The 19,294-nt window shown below is 45.7% G+C and overlaps 1 protein-coding gene across 5 annotated transcripts in view; it reads left to right on the top strand.

Moving 5' to 3' along the window:
* Nucleotides 1–2,584: 2,584 nt before the first annotated feature.
* The window catches only part of SNX19 (sorting nexin 19), a 47,174-nt gene continuing 30,464 nt past the window's right edge, over nt 2,585–19,294 (top strand). Inside the window, exons 1-8 of one of the 5 annotated variants that reach the window (XR_009758708.1) lie at nt 2,585–4,997; nt 5,914–6,052; nt 9,679–9,779; nt 12,157–12,276; nt 13,577–13,707; nt 15,484–15,580; nt 16,524–16,719; nt 18,301–18,418. Coding sequence is in view for 4 of the 5 variants with exons in the window: in XM_061593057.1 (XP_061449041.1) it covers nt 3,324–4,997; nt 5,914–6,052; nt 9,679–9,779; nt 12,157–12,276; nt 13,577–13,707; nt 15,484–15,580; nt 16,524–16,719 (2,458 nt within the window). In the remaining variant the exon portion in view is untranslated. Of the gene's footprint in view, nt 4,998–5,913; nt 6,053–8,127; nt 8,197–9,678; nt 9,780–12,156; nt 12,277–13,576; nt 13,708–15,483; nt 15,581–16,523; nt 16,720–18,300; nt 18,419–19,294 lie in introns of those variants that run through there. The other 4 variants (XM_061593058.1, XM_061593057.1, XM_061593059.1 and 1 more) reach the window with 4 other exon arrangements.

The raw sequence follows: 19,294 nt of genomic DNA, 5'->3' as shown, positions 1-19,294 counted from the left end.
AAATGCCTGCATTTTCTAAGTGACTAATCACATTTGCTACAATTCTCAGAGTTCCCCGGGAAGAGGGACTGATTGTTACACCACTTTGGGAATTGTAACTCTGCGAGGGGAATAGGAACCTCCTAACAAATCTCAGCACCCTTTAACAAACTTTTTTGGGGGAAGCCAATGACTGTTCAAAGTGATATGATGCTTCTTTAAATGCATAGTACAGATAGGGTCCAAGACTGCTCCATTTTCTCTGTAGCAGCCTTTCATATATTTGAATAGCGTTATCCTATCTCCCCTTAATAATCTCTTCTCTGGACTAAAGATACCCAGCTCTTCAGCTGTTAACTCAAAGGACTTCATTTCTTCCAGACTCTTCAGCACCTAGAGATGTTCTCATTAGTCAGTGTTCAAGTCTTGTCAAAGCCCCCTCTGCACTATACATTTAAAGCACTATGATACCACAAATCTGTTGGTTTTTTAAAGTGGGTTTATAACACTAGGCCCGACAGAGAACTTTAAATGTAAATGTACTGCCTTCAAGTCGATTCTGACTTATGACGACCCTCTGAATAGGGTTTTCATGAGGCTAAGAGGCAGTGACTGGCCCAAGGTCACCCAGTGTGCTTCATGGCTATGTGGGGATTCAAACCCTGGTCTCCCAGGTCGTAGTCCAACACCTTAACTTTAATCCACTTTAATTGCTCAACCCTAAAATTCTGGTATGCACTTGAATCATTCCCGCAAAATACTGACAGTCTGGAGAGCAGCCGGGCACACTGTGAAATGCAGGGCTGGTGAGATCCTAGCCAGCCATCATCTTAATTTCCCTGTGGTAACTATCCATATAAAATAGCAGAGGCACAACTTATGCAAATTAGTTTGTTAAAGGTGCTGGGAACTGTAGCTCAGTGAGGGGGTAAACTACCGTTCCCCAGATTCTTTTTTTTGGGGGGTACACTTTAAATGCATGGTTTGTACACAACCTACGTTCGCTATTGGATGGGGAACCTGTGGCCCTCCAGATGTCACTGGCCTGCGACTCCCATCATCCCTGACTATTGGCCACAGATGGGAGGCGGAGTTCAAGAACATCTGGAAGAGCTCAGGTGGTCCCAACCCCTGGTTTAAGGAATATTCAGATTCTATGATTCCTTTTTACAGTGCAGAAAATGCTGCAGGTTAAATCAAGGCCCATAGCCAGCCTAAAAGTTCAGGGAGACCCGCAATAAATAGGGGGAGGGAGAACAAATTTGTTGTCATTATTATTTGTAATTAATATTAATATTAGTTAATAATTTGTAAAAAAGGGGGAAGAAAAAATTAGGCCCTCCTAGCGCCCCTTGGCTATGGGTCTGGTTCAATCCCCAGCATCTCTAGGTTTAAGGAATATATAGATTGTCTGATTCCTTTTAATCAGTTCATGCATAAATTTGCAGGTTCAATCCTCAGCATCCACGTAGGGCTGGGAGAAACTTCTGTCAGAAACCCTGGACAACCACTGCCCGTCAGTGTAGACAATACTGACCTAGACGGGCCAAAGCAGCTTCCTATGTTATGGTCCTGTGGCCCTCCAGATGTTGCTGAACTACAACTCCCTTCAGCCTTAGCAAACATGGCAAAAGGCTAGGGACAATGGGAGTCGTAGTTCAGTGTCATCCGGACAGCCAAAGTTTCGGTACCAGAGCTTTTAAACAGAGCAGGGGGAGAGGTCACCCTCCGGCTATCCTTGAACTCAAACTCCCATCATCCCTGACCGTCGGCTGCGCTGAGTCAGGCAGATGCGATTTGGATTCCAAAAACAGTGCACGCTCCCCAAAAATGCATAGACAGATGCGCGGAGGGGTAGGGGGAGACAGGCTCGGTCAGTAATCCTTGGTATGAAAATGGTGTGTATGTGTGCTACATGTGCTCCTATCCATGCTTCTAACTATAAAATACTGGAGGGTCTGGCTTGTTGTTGTTATGTGCCTTCAAGTCAATTACGACTTAGGTCGACCCTATGAATCAGTGACCTCCAGTACCATCTGTCATGAACCACCCTGTTCAGATCTTGTAAGTTAAGGTCTGTGGCTTCCTCTATGGACTCAATCCATCTCTTTCACATCCACACATAGAGATTGGGAATACCATGGTCTGAATGATCCTCACTTTAGTGTTCAGTGATACATCTTTGCATTTGAGGACCTTTTCTAGTTCTCTCATAGCTGCCCCTCCCCAGTCCTAGCCTTCTTCTGATTTCTTGACTACTGTGTCCATTTTGGTTAACGACTGTGCCAAGGCATTGATAATCCTCGACAAGTTCAATGTCCTTGTGTCAACTTTAAAGTTACATAAATCTTCTGTTGTCATTACTTTAGTCTTCCTGACGTTCAGCTGTAGGGTCTGGATTGACCAGGAATAAATCCAAAAAGGGACGGTCCCCGGAAATAAAGAGGGCATGTAAAAGCTAGAAGGAGCGGCGGCCCCTGATTCAGGCTCGCCGTCCGCCACGCTCCCTTTCGGTCGCCAGATGGCGGTGCCGAAAAACCGCGCCCGCTTCGCCTCTTCTCCTCGACGCCTCTTTGGCAGGGAGACCCAGGAAGCGTCCGGAAGACCGGCAAAGCTTCTCGAATCCTTCAAGCGCCGCGATGGGCGCTCCGGCCAGAAGGGGCGCTAGCCCTTGCTGCGGGAGCGCAGAACGGATGCAACGCCTTTGACCCAGGCGGACCTGCGGAACGGTGCGCCCGGGCGCTTTTGCCGGCGCTTTGGAGAGCCCTGGAACTGACGCCCGTGTCGCAGCGGGCTGATGTGTGGATCGTTTGCACGTCCAAGGGACAGGCTGCGCTGGCTGGAATTTGATGCAAAAAAAAAGAAGGGTGTGTGTGTGTCGGCTGAAAAAATCCCCGTGATGCAGAAAAGGGGGTTGCAAAAATAAAAAAAACGGGAGACGGGAACAGCTCGGGTTGTTTCAAGCAGCTGCAGCAAGCCCGGGGATGAGTTTGTGGAGTTTTTCTTCCTTTTTATACAGCAGCCGTTTTTGCACCTCCTTAATACAAAGCGCGGGAGAGGGAGCTTGCAGTTTGTACCTTGCTTATTTTTTTTCTTTCCGCAAGTTTTTTTCTGGGTCTGCCTGTTACCCTTTTTAAGACTGCGGAAAGAACTGCCTTAAAGCCCTTCCGTCGGCAGTGACAGCATCCGTGCCACTTTGTAAGCAAAAATAAATAAAGTGCTCCTTTAAATGTAAAAAAAAAGAAAAAAATCCAACTTTGGCCAGCGATGTGATGCCTTTGACAGCCGTGGGATCGGCACTCGTTTTTTAAAAAATAGAAAGAAGGGGCTGGGGAAGACGGAAGATGTTAAGGACCCGTGAGCTGGGCGCCACCTCGAGCTGCGGTGGCTTGGGCGACATAGTGGGAAACAGGAAGCTGATTGTGTTGGGGGCCGTGCTGGGCTGGCTGCTGGTTGTCCACTTGCTGGTCAACGTCTGGCTGCTTTGCATCCTTTCCGGGCTGCTGGCGGTGTTGGGTGGCTGGCTGGGTTCCCAAGCGGTGATTGGGACCAGCAGCAGAGTCCATCTGGAGAGGTTCCTTCTACTGGAGAGCAGCCCCCCAAACCCTGACGCAGAGAAGCAGCTGGACAAGGAGATTGAGAACACGATCCAGAAGGTAGTTCGCGATTTTGTGTCTTCCTGGTATCGGGCGGTGAGCAGCGAGGGGGACTTCGAGAACGAAGTGAAGAGAGCAATGACGGGCCTGGCCTTGGAGCTTAAAAGGAGGATGGCCCTGGTGGACAAGCAGGCGTTGACCCAGAAGGTGCTTCTGCTTGTGGGTTGCCACCTGCAGACCTACAAGAAAGCCCGGGAAAAAGTAGAGGAGGCAGGGTGCCCCCGAGACTCTGCTGAAAGGGCCGACTGGCTATGGAGAGCGTACTGTGAACTGTCGGGCCCACACATGGCCGTCCAGAGCCCTGCAAGCGAGGTGGATTATGCTCGGCGCATTGTAGACTTACTGCTGCATGTCTTGGTCCCTGAACCGCACCTGGAAACCAGGACCGGACGTTTTGTGGTGGTGGAACTCGTGACCTGCAACGTGTTGCTGCCCATGATCAACAAAATTGCAGATCCCGACTGGCTTAACCTGCTGTTGATTGGGATTTTCTCCAAGGCTGGAGGGAAAGAGAAGCTGGAGATGTCGCCGGTGGTACCGGCCCGTTGTCCATGCCAGCTTGTGGTACCCAATTCCTTGCCTCTGGCCTTTCAGTTGGAAGTTCCTCCAGAGGCCAGGGCAGTTTCTCCAAGGAGTCCTGCGTCTTTGACCGGTGATGCACTAGATGACTTGGAGGGCCACCTGTTGGAGGGGAAAGAACCCATCAGCAGAGAGTTGAGCGCTGGCTTAGAAAGAAGGAGAACTAGCAGCACATCTGTGCCCTGCCTTCAGTCTGCTACTCTGGGCTCCTTCTTCCCCTGTGAAGACTTGGAAATTGAGTCTCCTGCGTCTGACATAGGAAAAGACTCTGGCTCCATGGTGCTCATGTCTAACGAGGAATTCCTTGCGGATTCCTTCACAGCACTGGAGGGGCCTGACTGCTTGGATCAAGAGGATGGCCTGGGAGTCAAAGGCAGGCATATGGAAGATAACCCTGGCTCTAGCTCTGAAACTGGCCCCCAAATTGCCTCCCTGAGCCCGTGCCCTGATATCCAGATTGAGGCTGTTGTGGAGAAGGAGGAGACCTTGGCTTCCTTGACGGCTCTTTTGGAGGACTCAGACAAGACTTTCCTGCAGCGGCCGTCCTACTTGGAGAAAGAGTTGGTGTCTTCTGAAAGCTTGGCCCACAGCCCTCAGGAGCTTGCTCAGCTGCCGGGCCTGCTGTCTTCCTCCCCTACCGCTCCTCAGGGCACATTCAGCTTTGAGCCACTCAGTAGCCCTGATGGCCCTGTTGTCATCCAAAACCTGCGGATAACCGGGACCATCACCACCCGGGAGCACAGTGGGACGGGGTTCCATCCTTACACTTTGTATACCGTAAAGGTAACTCCATTGTATCTCTCTTGGTGTTCTGAGTGAGTAGGCAGTCAGTAGAATCTGACACATTTATATGTTAGTAACAAACGGGGGGGTATTGTTCATTTTGTAACTCTTGAAAGATCTAATTTCTAGAGTAGCCATCCACAACGTTGGGTTCCCAGACATTGTTGGACTATAGCTCCTGTCATCTGTGACCGTTGGCCATGCCGGCTGGGAATGATGATGATAGTTCAAAAACATCTGGGGATCCAAGGTTAGAGAAGGTATCTGTAGAGCAGGGGTGAGGACCCTTCAGCACGTGGGCCTAATTAGGCCAAGCACAGATCCCAGTTCGGCCCATGAGGCCATTTTCACCAAACCATGCCTGCTTTCCCCACACCTGACATCATATGTGGGGCAAGTAAAGCCATGGCTGATCGGTGCTGACAGTGAGGCCTACTGGGAACTCCCCATCAGAAACGCCCTAGTGTAACTGGAAGGGGGCATAGTGCCTTGCAAGTGCTGACAATCAGCAGATTGTTGGCACCTGCAAAATCCTGTGCTTTTGCAAGCAGTGACAATCATGGCGGTGCTTTCAAGGGCGCCGGGCTTTTCAGGCACCGGCAATCAGCTGATTGTTGGTGTTTGCAAAGTGCTGTGCCGTTGCCTGCAGTGGTCTGAGTTCACACCATACAGGCAAAGGGAAAATGTTATAGCAACAACAGGTGATTGACAAGCGGGTGGCTCTACCCACCCAAGAACATAGGCAGGCGGGGGGGGGGGAAGGATTGAACTTTGGCCAGGCCCAGTTCCCCACCCCCATTCTAGAACTTACCCTCTTTTGAACTCTTCCATCTCCTGTGCTTTTATGCAACCTCTGGTAAGAAAGTCAATGGCTGTCTGGTCTCCTTGATTAATGGATGGTCTCTTTCTCCTGCAGTATGAGACAACTTTGGACAGTGAGAATACCAGCAGTCTCCAGCAGGTGGCTTACCATACTGTCAACCGGCGATATAGAGAATTCTTGAACTTGCAAACGCGACTGGAGGAGAAACCAGATCTACGGAAGTTCATAAAAAGTTTGTATTGAATCTTGCTTTCTTCAAAAGCTCTTTTGCAGAGCAGCCCTAAGCACGTCTCCTTGAAAGTAAGTCCCACTGAATTTCAGTGGGATTTACTCCAAAAAAGACAAATAATTGGGTGTTAGAACAAATTAAACCAGAACTATCACTAGAAGCTAAAATGATGAAACTGAGTTTATCATACTTTGGATACGTAATGAGAAGACATGATTCACTAGACAAGACAATAATGCTGGGAAAAACAGAAGGGAGTAGAAAAAGAGGAAGAGTTGGACTGATTCCATAAAGGAAGCCACAGACCTGAACTTACAAGATCTGAACAGGGTGGTTTATAACAGATGCTGTTGGAGGTCGCTGATTCATAGGGTCGCCATAAGTCATAACCGTAACAACAAAAAAAGCATGTATAATATTGTGAGTTTAGTCTGTTGTCTTTCTGTCCCAGGGCTGGAAAACTTGTGGCCCTCCAGATGTTGCTGGACTACAACTCCCATCATCCCTGACCTTTGGCCATGCTAGTTGGGGGGGTTGATGGGAGTTGGAGTCCAACAACATTTGGAGGGTCACAGGTTGCCCAGCCCTGTTCTGTCTTTGTAGCTGTCTTTAGCAGTTAACCTCTGTTTTTTTAACACTGCTGTTTTATACTTGCATATTGATGGCTGCTATTTCAATTGAGAACCCTTTGGGAATGAAGGCAGGATGTAAGTAGATGTCTGGGTCAGAGGAAATGCCAGTCTTATAATGAATGGGTGCAGAGCAAGGCTGGTAGAAATAGAAGGAATTTGGAATATAACCTTAAGGCTGAAGTCCTATACGTGCTTCCCTGGGCATAAGTCCCACTGAACTCATTGGGCCATATCTCTGTATAAGATTATTGCTCAGGTAGCCTCAGTGGCACGGAATGCTTTCTACCATCTCCGATTGGTAGCCCAGCTACGTCCCTATCTGGACAGTGACGACCTCGCCTCAGTCGTTCATGCTCTGGTAACTTCTAGATTGGACTACTGCAATGCGCTCTACGTTGGGCTGCCCTTGAAGATAGTTCGGAAACTACAGTTAGTCCAGAATGCAGCGGCCAGATTGTTGACGCGGACCAGAAGGTCCGCTCATATAACACCTGTTTGGCCCGTCTGCACTGGCTTCCTATTTGTTTCCGGGCTAAATTCAAAGTGCTGGTTTTGACCTATAAAGCCTTACACGGCATGGGACCGTAATACCTGGTGGAGCGCCTCTCCCAATATGAAACTACCCGGACACTGCGCTCAACATCTAAGGCCCGCCTCCGAGTACCATCCCATCAAGAAGCTTGGAGGATGGTGACTAGAAATAGGGCCTTTTCGGTTGTGGCTCCTGAACTGTGGAATGGTCTCCCCGATGAGGTGCACCTGGCGCCGACGCTGCTATCTTCTCGGCGCCAGGTGAAAACCTTTTTATACTCCCAGGCATTTTAAAGTGTATTTTTACAGTATTTTATTACTATGTTGTATTCTGGATGTTGTTTGGTTTTCGTATTGTTTGTGTGTTTTTGTTTCTTGAGTTATTGTATTTATTGTATTTATATATTGTGCTTGCTTTTACCTTTTATGTACACCGCCCAGAGAGCCTTTGGGCTTAGGGCGGTATATAAATTAAATTAAATAAATAAATGAATGAATAAATTGTGTTAGAAATATTTATGGGGATAAGAAACTGGTATTTTTTTCTCATCTATTTTTCAGGAAGGAGGGGAAGGAAAGTTGCGGGGGAGATGTGGCCCAATTTGTCTGAAGGCTGGAAATATGGTCAATTGCGCTACTGACGTTTAATATTTAAAACATAATTGATATAAAATTATATACCCAAATGTAGGGTAATAATGACATTATAGAGACCTGTGTGTGTGTGAGAGAGAGAGACTTTTGAGAATTGGAAGTATGTGATTTTTTTTTTTCAAGAACTGATCAGTTGGCTTTTTCTCTAGTATTTTTTCAGTGTGCGGAAAAATGCATTCTTTCTTAAACACAATAAGCAGCAACATTGCTTTATGTTTGAATGCTCATTGGTTCCTTTTTTTGAAAACCAAAATTCTCTAGAGATTCTAAGGCTGCAACCATGTCTACGCAGAAGGAAGTCCCACTGAATTCCCTAGGGCTTGCTCCTAGGTAAGTGGGGTTAGGATTGCAGCCTAAGTCAATGTGATGGCCTTTTGTGTGTAAGAGGCTATCTTTACCCACTGCACAGATGAGAGGGGATCCAGAGTTGTTGTCTCTCCCCCTTCATTGCAGCCCCTTTAGCTACTGTCTCTAGAACATAATGGGAGCCATAGTTGGTTGGGGCTTGTGGAATTCATTAAGGCCCTCCAACCTATTCTCCCCATAATTCAAGCACTCCTTTCGCTCTTATTTTCCCCTTGTGCTTTCTGATCCACCAGGAATGTGCTTTTTTAGGAATACCACCAGTGCACCCATCTGGTACACAAAGACACGCAGAGAGAGTTCTTGCTGACTGTCCTTTGACTTAGGAAGCCGCCTTATACCAAGTCAAACCATTGGTCCATCTAGCCCAGTAATTCTTTGTGATCTTCTCCTGGAGACTCCCCAGAGCCTGGTTTCTGTGTATCTTCAAGAAGGTGGTGTAATATAATGCACAGGTGCCCAGACCTTGCTCTGCGGACCATCAGTACTCCGTGAGCTTCCTCCAATGATCCACTGCATGTCCACAGTTAATTTTCATGTTGCTTTTCAGCTGTATTTTTATGGCTTATTTCTTACGTTGTATTTTATTGTATTAGAATTTGAATTCTATGGAATTCAAATTGTAACACCAAAAACGCAGTGTAAGGAATAAAAGCAGCCATAAAAATACAATGAAAGATCATGCCGCATCTAACACAACAAAGTTCAATTACTGCAGTCGGCAGAATCATGAAGTGGTCTTCCAAGACCCTTGGCAGTTTTCAAGTGGTCTGTGGGGAAAACAACGTTTGGAAACCGCTGGTGTAACACTTTAAAAAAAAAACTGTCTTTTGGTAACGAAGGATAAGGCAGAATAATGTTAGCCGTCCCAAGGAGTTGAAATGTCACAGAATATAAGTTCAGATACAATGAATAAATTCTGCACTTATGCAAAATCTCAGGATAGACACACCATGGACTGTGTGTGAAGAATGACATCATTTCCAGGGGAGATTTGAGCAGTCTCCCATAAAACTCAGTGGGGGACAGATATCTGACACAGATATCCAAACTTATGGCATTGTGCTGAGCTGCATTCTTTTTAGTCATCTCATTGAGTGTTCACCACATCATCAGTCGTGAGAATACTGCACACCGTTTCTGTAGCTAGGGTCAGAGCACTGATGGACACCTGTCTTTCCCCCAAAGAAAAAAACACTTTTTTATTTGTTAAGTTATATTATTATTAAGCTGTAAGGCTTTTGCTTGATAATCATTTTCAACCCTACAATCATTTCCTATGGTGGTTCCTCTGTTTCTGAGTGATATTCTTGGTTTTAAATTGTATTTTTGTAGTAGATCATTTTGAACTTGGAAAAGTGATATATCAATATTTTAATTAATAAATGCAACAAATATGTTAATATGTTAATGATGCATTGTAATAATACTTTTATTTTTAATTTCCAGATATTAAAGGTCCAAAGAAGCTATTTCCCGACCTTCCTTTTGGTAACATGGACACAGATAAAGTAGAAGCCAGAAAAAGTCTCTTGGAATCATTCCTCAAGGTGGGGACTGTTGTTTCCTGTCCTGTCACTTAATTTCTATAGCAATTAAAAAAAAAAACTGTAAAGGTGACTTGGTAGGCGCAGTTCAGTCATTTTGAACAGTGAGACTTGCAGTGGTCTGATTTGCATGACATGGTAAACTAAATCAAATACACAGCTATAAGATGGGGGAAGCTTGGCTCATTCGAGAAGGACCTTGGAATTGTTGTTGATTACAAGCTGAATAAGAGCCAACAGTGCGATGTGGCTGCAAAAAAGGCAAATGCTATTTCAGGCTGCATTAACAGAAGTATAGTTTCCAAACTGTGTGAAGTACTAGTTCCCATCTGTTAGGCACTGATTAGGCCTCATCTTGAGTACTGCATCTAATTCTAAACACTGTACTTTAAGAAGGATGCAGACAAACTGGAATAGGTTCAGAGGAGGGCAACAAGGATGATCAGGGGACTGGCAACAAAGAGCTATGAGGAGAGATTGAAAGAAATGTGCATGTTTAGCCTTGAGAAGAGAAGACTAAAGGGAGATATGATAGTACTCTTTGAGTACTTGAAAGGTTGCCACACAGAGGAGGGCCAAGATCCCTTCTCAATCATCCCAAATTGCAGGACACGGAATAATGGGCTCAAGTTTAAGGAAGCCAGATTTTAGCTGAACATCAGGAAAAACTGCCTAACTATTGTGTAGATCATGAAAAACTATGGAATGCTTTAAAAGAAATGGGGGTGCCACAGCATCCGATTGTCCTGTTGCACAACCTATACTCTGGACAAGAGGCTACTGTAAGGACAGAATATGAAGAAACTGATTGGTTCCCAGTAGGAAGGGGTGTGAGACGGGTGTATTTTATCACCCTATTTGTTTAATCTATACACAGAACATATCATACAGAAAGTGGGATTGGACCAAGATGAAGGAGTTGTGAAAATTGGAGGGAGAAATATCAATAATTTAAGATATGCAGACAATACCATACTACTAGCAGAAACCAGTAATGATTTGAAACAAATGCTGATGAAAGTTAAAGAGGAAAGCACAAAAGCAGGATTACAGCTGAAAGTCAAGAAGACTAAAGTAATGACAACAGAAGATGTATGTAACTTTAAAGTTGACAATGAGGACATAGAATTTGTAAAGGATTATCAATATCTCAGCACAGTCATTAACCAAAATGGAGACAATAGTCAAGAAATCAGAAGAAGGCTAGGACTGGGGACGGCAGCTGTGAGAGAACTAGAAGAGGTCCTCATATGCAAAGATGTACCATTGAACACTAAAGTGAGGATCATTCAGACCATGGTATTCCCGATCTCTATGTATGGATGTGAAAGTTGGACAGTGAAAAAAGCAGATAAGAGAAAAATCCGCTCATTTGAAATGTGGTGTTGGAGGAGAGCTTTGCGGATACCATGGACTGCGAAAAAGACAAATTATTGGGTGTTAGAACCAGAACTGTCGCTAGAAGCTAAAATGATGAAACTGAGGTTATCATACTTTGGACACATAATGAGAAGACATGAGATGGATTGATTCCATAAAGGAAGCCATAGACCTGAACTTACAAGATCTGAACAGGGTGGTTCATGACAGATGCTCTTGGAGGTCACTGATTCATAGGGTCACCATAAGTCAGAATCAGCTTGAAGGCACATAGCAACAACAACAAGAGCGGTACGACAATGGAACCAATAACCTAGGGAGGTGGTGGGCTCTCCAGCACTAGATGCATTCAAGAGGCAGGTGGACAGCCACCTGTTGGGTATGCTTTGACTTCGATTCCTGCATTGAATAGGGGGTTGGACTTGATGGCCTTATAGGGCCCTTCCAACTCTATTGTTTTGTGCTATGATTCTAAGCCGTGGCTAATTGGGACTGTGCAGGCCCCTGGAGAGGAATCAGTGTTCTTGTCTACAGCTTGTGGTTAGCAAGGAGAGAGTTTAACCATGAACCCAGGTTCGGACAACATGCAGAGCCAAACCTTGTTTTCACTCAGTGCAGCATAGCAGCAAAACAACTAGGAAGGAGGGAACTGGCAATGATCTTTCCAGGAGCTTCCATGCTCGTTCTAAGCCATAGTTTGTCTTACGGTGTCATGCAAACCAGACCATTAAGGCATGTGTGTTTGTGGAGTGAGTCTTGCCACTGTAGAAATGCTAGTAGAGATCTGTTACTATGTAGTGCTATCATGTCTCAGTGCAATCTGTGGGAAGGTAGTCATTGCAGGGGAGGAGGATTGTGCTATCTTGTTACGTAAAACAGCAAGGCAGGTCACATCCCCATTTGCTTGTGTTCAGTGTTGGCTGTGAATGTTGCTGACCCTGGTTAAAATGCACTCAGGTGTGCTCCTATACTCAGAATGAGAGCATTTTTCTTGTTCCAGCAATTGTGTGCTATTTCTGAGATTGCCAACAGTGAGGAGATGCAGGAATTCTTGGCCCTGAACACAGATGCCAGGATTGCCTTTGTCAAAAAGCCCTTTGTGGTTTCCAGAATCGACAAGGTAAGTGTATGCATAGCAGAAAACTCTTAACACAAAGAGATTACAGAAATAATTACCATGCTCCCTTACTAGCAAAAAGCCACTTCCCAATGTTCCGTCACGCTGAATTAGTGACCAAGAAGCAGAATGTCAAGTAGGGGCTTCCCATTCTCAGTGGCTACCACTGAGTTCCCTATGAGTTAATAGCATGATGCTATGAATGCTTACTTGGAAGTGAGACTCACTATGTTTCATGGACCTTACTTGCAGATTGCAGTCGGATGTATACTTGCCTAACAGAGCAATCCAAACTATAGGAAGATGGCATAATTTATGCTGGCCTAAATTAAGCCAGAGTAAATTATCTCTATTCCAAACACCGTTCAGGAGCGGGGCTGCTGCTGCCTGAGCTGTCCCCCAAGCCTGGCGGCGAGAAAACAAGCCTTTTAAATAGGGTTTGATTTATACCACCCCCTTCGCCAGTGTAACTTCTGCTGGGCCAAATGAGCTGAAAGCAGTTTGGAAGAAGGGTAAGTCTCTGCTGCCCCATCCCACCACACCCCCAGAACGCTCCTTCTTCCAGACTTCCCCTGGCCTCACAGAGCCCGGCTGAGCAGGGATGGGGGACTTTATGGTATGCTTTAATTTGGATTCCTGCATTGTGCAAGGGGTTGGACTCATGATTCCATGACTTCAGGTGGGGTAGCCTGTGATGCCCCTGTAGTGTTTGTATAATATTTATGGTACTGACACTCAGCTCTATCTCTCCCTACCACCTGATTGCAGGGAGGGAGTGCTCATCCTAAACCGGTGCCTGGAGGCTGTGAAAGGCTGGATGTGAGCTAACAAACTGAAACTTAATCCAGACAAGATAGAAGTACTGCTGGTCAAGGGAAAAACTGCTTCAGGGACGGGATTGCAACCTGTTCTGGATGGGGTTGTCCTCCCCTTGAAGGAGCAGGTCTTGAGTTTGGGAGTGCTGAGAGTTGTTAGGAGATTCTGCTTTCCCTCCCAGACCTGCAGTTCCCAGAGTTGTCTGGGACGAGGGATTGATAGTTAAACCACTCAGGAATTGTAGCTCTCTGAGGAGAATAGAGGCTTCTCAGTACCCTTCACAGACTACAGTTCTCAGGATCCTTTGAGGGAAGCCATGCCTTTTTAAAGTGGAATAATAGTGGTGTGAATGTGGCCTGGGAGAGCTGCACTTTAGCCCTCATGAAAAGTTTGGCAAAGTGAAAAGGTCTCTTGGATCCCTTCTTAGCAGGTGCGTCGTCTTTCCTGTCGCTGAAGGCTCCCCTGTCCTTTTCCATCCCTCTTGCAGATTGTGATGAACGCGATTGTGGACACATTGAAGACTGCTTTTCCCAGGTCCGAGCCACAGAGCCCCACGGAAGAGCTCAGTGAAGCAGAAGTGGATGGAAAGTCTCAGAGCGAAGGGAAGAAGGCTAGCAAGTAAGGCGGCTGCCCAGGCTCAACCCTTCTGTTTGTTTTGAATGTTGGCCCTCTTCTTTCTGAGTGGGTACTTGGCTATATGAAGTGATGGCTGTTCAGTAACATGGGTGTTTTACTAGGCCCTGTTGCTCTTTTCTGTTTCATGAGATAAGGATGGCTGAGAGCTACATGAGGGAACACTAAGAATTTAATGTTCATCTCTTGTTTTACCACTTCAGGGTACAGCTGCATGCGGGGGTGGCATTCTAGCTCAAGAAGAAGGTAGGCCGCACAGATGATATGAGGCACCCAGCATCCTGCCGTGGTTCACAAGTCACACTAAGCCAAACCATGGCTTAATGTGAGCACGCAGGCCCCAGGGAGGAGGTCGCAGCTGCTTCACTCCTTCCCAGGTGCTGTGCTGCTGTGCTGAGGTAAACTATAGCTTGGCTTAGTGTTTCATTAGAACCTGGTCTTGTGATTTAGTTCTCCTGGGCAAACCACAAGCTGTAACCAAGAGTCCAGGTTCAGATCAGAGCTTGGAAAAGTTACTTTTTTTGAACTACAACTCCCATCAGCCCCAGCCAGTATGGCTACTGGATTGGGCTGATGGGAGTTGTAGTTCAAAAAAGTAACTTTTCCAAGCTCTGGTTCAGATGACACACTAAGCCAAGCTATGGTTTAGCTCAGTGCGGTGCAGTAGCAGATTTACCAGAGAGGAATGAAGCAGCTGCAACCTCCTCCCTGGGAGCCTGCACACTAGTGCCTTCACGCTAAACCATGGGTTGGCTTAGTGCAATGTGCAAACCAGGCATCTCTTTACCCTGGCCTTGATACCTAAGAAGTATATTTTTAGGATCCACCCTATTTTTGTGATTTTAATGTTTTTTAATGGTTTTTAAGGATTTATTTTAAATTGTTGTAACCTACCCTGGGACTTTAGGGTGAAGGGCAGGTAATTAATAACAATAACAATAATTTGGTCTACAACACAATTTTAGTAATAAACTGAAACATAATTTTCAGCATATTACCATTGTTTTCTGTTAACATGACGCAAGCAAAAAAGGTTAAATGGTACCTAATAGGTAGCCTGTGTGTCCTCTAAAATAAATTAGGTAGGCCACCGTTGCAACTGTGTGTTCTTCAGAGACAACCAGATACGGTCAGCAGCAGAACGGTTAGCATCTTCATCTGAAGGAATAGCTGGTTTGCCTTTGGTGAAGGCGACCAGGTCCATTGAGTTGGTTAGTAATGCTTTGCTGGAATTAAGAGAAGTGTCATTCTTGTGTTCATAATTGTAACATTTTTTTCCTGGAAAGAGGTTTCACTTGAGTAAAGCAATCAAATGGTGAGAATGGCATTTTTTAAATTATTGTTATTATTTAATAATAACAAGAACAATAAAACCTTGGCTAGAAGTGACGTTCATTAGCAATCGACGGACTTTTTTGTTTTGTGTAGGAAGCCAATACACCATTCTAAATCAAGACTTTCCATATTTGTAAGTTTGACATTGGATTTTGCAATCAGGTTTGTTTCTGATCCTATGCACGTTTGTGTGTTTTGGAATCCTGCTTTAAAACTGTTTCTTTGGAATAATGTGCTTTAAATGTATGGTGTGTACGCAGCCATAAATACACAACAGTAAAATAACGGTGAGTGGAGTGGAGTTCGGGCATTCAGGAACCTGCAGTTACATCAAGGAACCAGACTTGTGTGAGCCCGGCTTGAGCTCCTTGGAGGAGGACCATGTTATAACCAATAAATCATAATCCTGGGGTTTCTCTTTCACAGGCCTAGGCTGAGGTTCGCATCCAGTAAAATTCCTCCAGTTCTGAATGTGGCTGGAACACAGGAGAAGGTTGCATATTCTTTCAAGGAAGGCACCGCTGTAAGTGTGCATAAGTGTCCAAGAAAATTTGAATTCTTACTCCCCCACACCCCAGGTATTATTATTATTATTATTATTATTATTATTATTATTATTATTATTTAAATTTATTAGTCACCCATCTGGCTGGCTGTCCAGCCACTCTGGATGATGTACAAAAACATACATAAAACATTACAAATCTCAACAATAATAATAAAACCTAAGCCATCCCCAAAGCCTGCCTGAAGAGCCAGGTCTTCAAGGCCCGGCGGAAGCTCATCACAGAGGGGGCATGGCGGAGATCATTTGGGAGGGAATTCCACAAAGTGGGGGACACAATTGAAAAAGCCCTCTCCCTAGTTCTCACCAGTCTAGCTGTTTTAACTGGTGGGATAGAGAGAAGGCCTTTTGAGGCTGATCTTGTTGAGCGGCATCCCTGATGATGTTGGAGGCGCTCCTTCAGATGGACTGGGCCGAAACCGTATAGGGTTTTAGAGGTCAGAACCAACACCTTGAATTGGGCCCGGAAAACAACTGGTAACCAGTGCAACTCCTTCAGCACTGGAGTGATGTGATCTCGCCGGCAGCTGCCTGTAATCAGGCGAGCCGCCGCATTCTGTACCAGTTGCAGTTTCCGGACCGTTTTCAAGGGTATGCTCCATTGAGTAGCTTCAGAAGGCAACCGAGGGCTAGATCTCCTCCATTGTGCCTCAAACCTATTTCCTATTTATTTTTACATGTATATCTCCACTTTCCTCTAAGGAGCTCCAAGTGACATACTTGATTCTCCTCTCCCCCCCCCCATTTTTATCCTCACAACAACCCTGTGAGGCTGAGAGGCAGTGGACAGCAACTTGCTCCTTTTTCTCTCCTGGTTGGCCACTGTGAGAACAGGATGCTGGACTAGATGGGCCACTGGCCTGATCCAGCAGGCTCTTCTTATGTTCTTATGTTCTCTCAGGTCTCGGAGTTTCTGTCCCTGGCAAGGATGGAGTCCTTCATCCAGAAGCAGGAAAAGCTACTGGAAGCCGTCTTTGACGAGAACCCAGAGAGTGAGGGAGGTAGGGACGCCAGTGCCCTTCGACGTGCATCCAGTTTGGTCATCGTGAAGCCCACAGAGGCATCACAGCAACCAGCAGAGGGCAGCAGCGATCTTGGTAAGATTTAATTGCTTCCCCACCCGTCTCAAGGCAATATACAAATTACAACAAAAACAGCTTTCCAACAGTTAAAAACAACCAAGAAAATAACAGCAGACAAATTTTAAAAAACCAATACCAAGTAGATACCCACTGCAGAGACCTATTCATCCAGCTGGGAAAGCCTGTCGGAGCAAAAATGTCTGCAATTGTTTCCAGAGAGTACAGATCATGGGCGCCTGTGGTATCTGACAAGAATGTTTTCCCACAGAACAGGGACAGCCTCACGAAAAAGTCCTGCTCCTCATTACTGTACAGTATATTAGTCCTAGGCTGATGTATTCAGGCCTTGTTTTGGGACGTGGAGGCAGTCTTGTTTTTTTTTTTACCAAAATGGCCCTGGGGTCAACATTACATCAAAGCATAGCGTTGTTATCCCTTTGGGCCTTTCATTGTGAAGAACACAGCCAGACTGTTGTGCGGTGCTGCTCAGCCACTGCTTGAACCGGAAGTACGATGGCAAAGCACCCAAAAAAAAGTTTAAAAAGAGCCTGTCCCCTTTTTATAATACAACAGACACTTTACAAGAATTACAGTTACCATCAGATGTCATCATCAATATTTATTTCGGTCACCGACCAGCCAGAGTAATACAAGCACAAAATACAAAGTAAACAAGAGCAGTACCAGGGAAATTTAAAACTAGGAACTGAATAATATAAAAGGTTAAAATACAGTTAAAATATTAACTCTGTGTGTAATATCTTTTTCCTGCAAGTAATAGCTGCCGCACAAAATTTTGCTACACTAATAGTGACCATAGGATCACGATCCACCAACAAATAGTTCAAATAACCCGCTACAGATACCGCTGGAAGGGCTTGTAGAAGAGGGGTAATAAAAACTTGCCGCAGGTCATGGTAAAGGGAGCAGTGGAGAAGTACGTGGCTTACTGATTCCACCTCGCCAGACCCACAAGGGCAAGCCCGCTCAGAGTATGGAATCCTATGGTATCTACCTTCCAATAAGGCAGAGGGAAGTACATTGTGCCTAGCTAAGGAAAATGGTTTTCTATATTTGGGAACGGTTAAATTTCGCAGGTAGTTCGCCGGAGAAGGTGCTCTTCCATACAGACCTGGGTTGGGATATGCCACAATCAGACTTAAATTAGCTTGTAGGTCAATATCCTTGATCCAAAGTAGAATAGCCATTTTAGCTTTGTGTTACCTGAGTCTGATGAGCGCCTCGGGCGAGAAACGAAGGGCATAGATTTTATTATACAAAAACCGCTTCCGCTTGGACTGAAAAGAGTCTTCGAGTGTCAAAGGAGCCAACCCAGAAGGGGTAAATATCATCTTAAGCTAGTAATTGATTCTATAAGTCCAAACATGGGTCTCTTTACCATCAGATAAACCAGATGTGGGGACTCTTTGGCCCTCCAGATATTGCTGAGCTATGACTCCCAATGACCTCAGCAAGTATGGCCAAGGGCCTAGGATTATGGGAACTGGAGTCCAACATCTGGAGGGCCAAATGTTCCCCACACCTGAGGTAAACACCCCCTAAAAGAAATTTCTCTGAACTCTTTTCCTTTCATAGGAAACAAATAGCCCCATGAAAGTGTGTGTGTGTGGGCATTTTCTGCCTGGCCTGATGTCCTGTATTGTCTCTTTGATGGCACTTGTGAGCCCTGTACAAATGACCAAACTACCCCCAGGTTAGTGTGATCATCTTTCTCCTGCTTCCAAGTAACAAGGGGATTTTTTTTTTTAAATCAACTTCTAGTGTGAGTGTAAAACGTGCAGCCTGGTTATCTTTTATCTACTCCTTGCTTTCCTTTTTCCAAGTTTATAACCATTTGGCAGAGAATGCTTTGTGGTTAATGGCAAGACGGCGGTTTTGTTAAAGGCACATCATTGGCTGAAGCTCTTCTGAGGTCTTGCTGAAGAACTTTGATGGTTCTGCGCCTGTGGTCGCTCCAGGGCAGAGGAGGGCTGGAATGTCCTAGAAAGGAAGGTTCTGAGGAAGGAATGTTTGGGATGTGGTTTTTCAGAGATGTTCAGTATGTGAATTCAGTTGCTTCGGCGACCTTTTGAACCAACCTAGGGGAGGGGAAAATGAGAGTCAAACAAAGGCTGAGACACAGAGATGGTTCCCAGTTGAACATTCGTTCTTAGAAGGCCTAAACTTCGGTTTCTCTGCATGCAACCCTTTTCCTTGCTGCTTAACTCTGCAAATAGCCGCACAAGATTGGGGCTTATCCTGAGGTAAAATGTGTGTCGTGCCCTGCCCCTGTGCATGCTGGGAGACGGTGTACCTAGCTGCTGTACTCAGTGGGGATCTGGGTTAGGCCTTCCCATGTATTGAAGCAGAGATCTCCTCAGATGAGGAGCAAGGGTAAGGGTCCCCCAAAAGATTACCATGTTGCCAGTGACCCTGAGGAGCCATCAGATCTGGATATCCCTGCTCCAGACATGGAGGTTTCTACACCAGGTGTCTGGGTTCCTGACTGGCTCTCAGACACCTCTTTCCTCAGTCTCCCACAAGAGCAGAGGAACAGTGAGCAACGCAGGAATTTCAGAGTTGCAGCTGA

Source organism: Rhineura floridana, chromosome 12 (genome assembly GCF_030035675.1).
Source record: "Rhineura floridana isolate rRhiFlo1 chromosome 12, rRhiFlo1.hap2, whole genome shotgun sequence".
In the NCBI taxonomy this organism is placed as follows: domain Eukaryota; kingdom Metazoa; phylum Chordata; class Lepidosauria; order Squamata; family Rhineuridae; genus Rhineura; species Rhineura floridana.
Note: the sequence above shows the minus strand (reverse complement) of the source record. Positions and strands in the feature narration are given on the sequence as shown.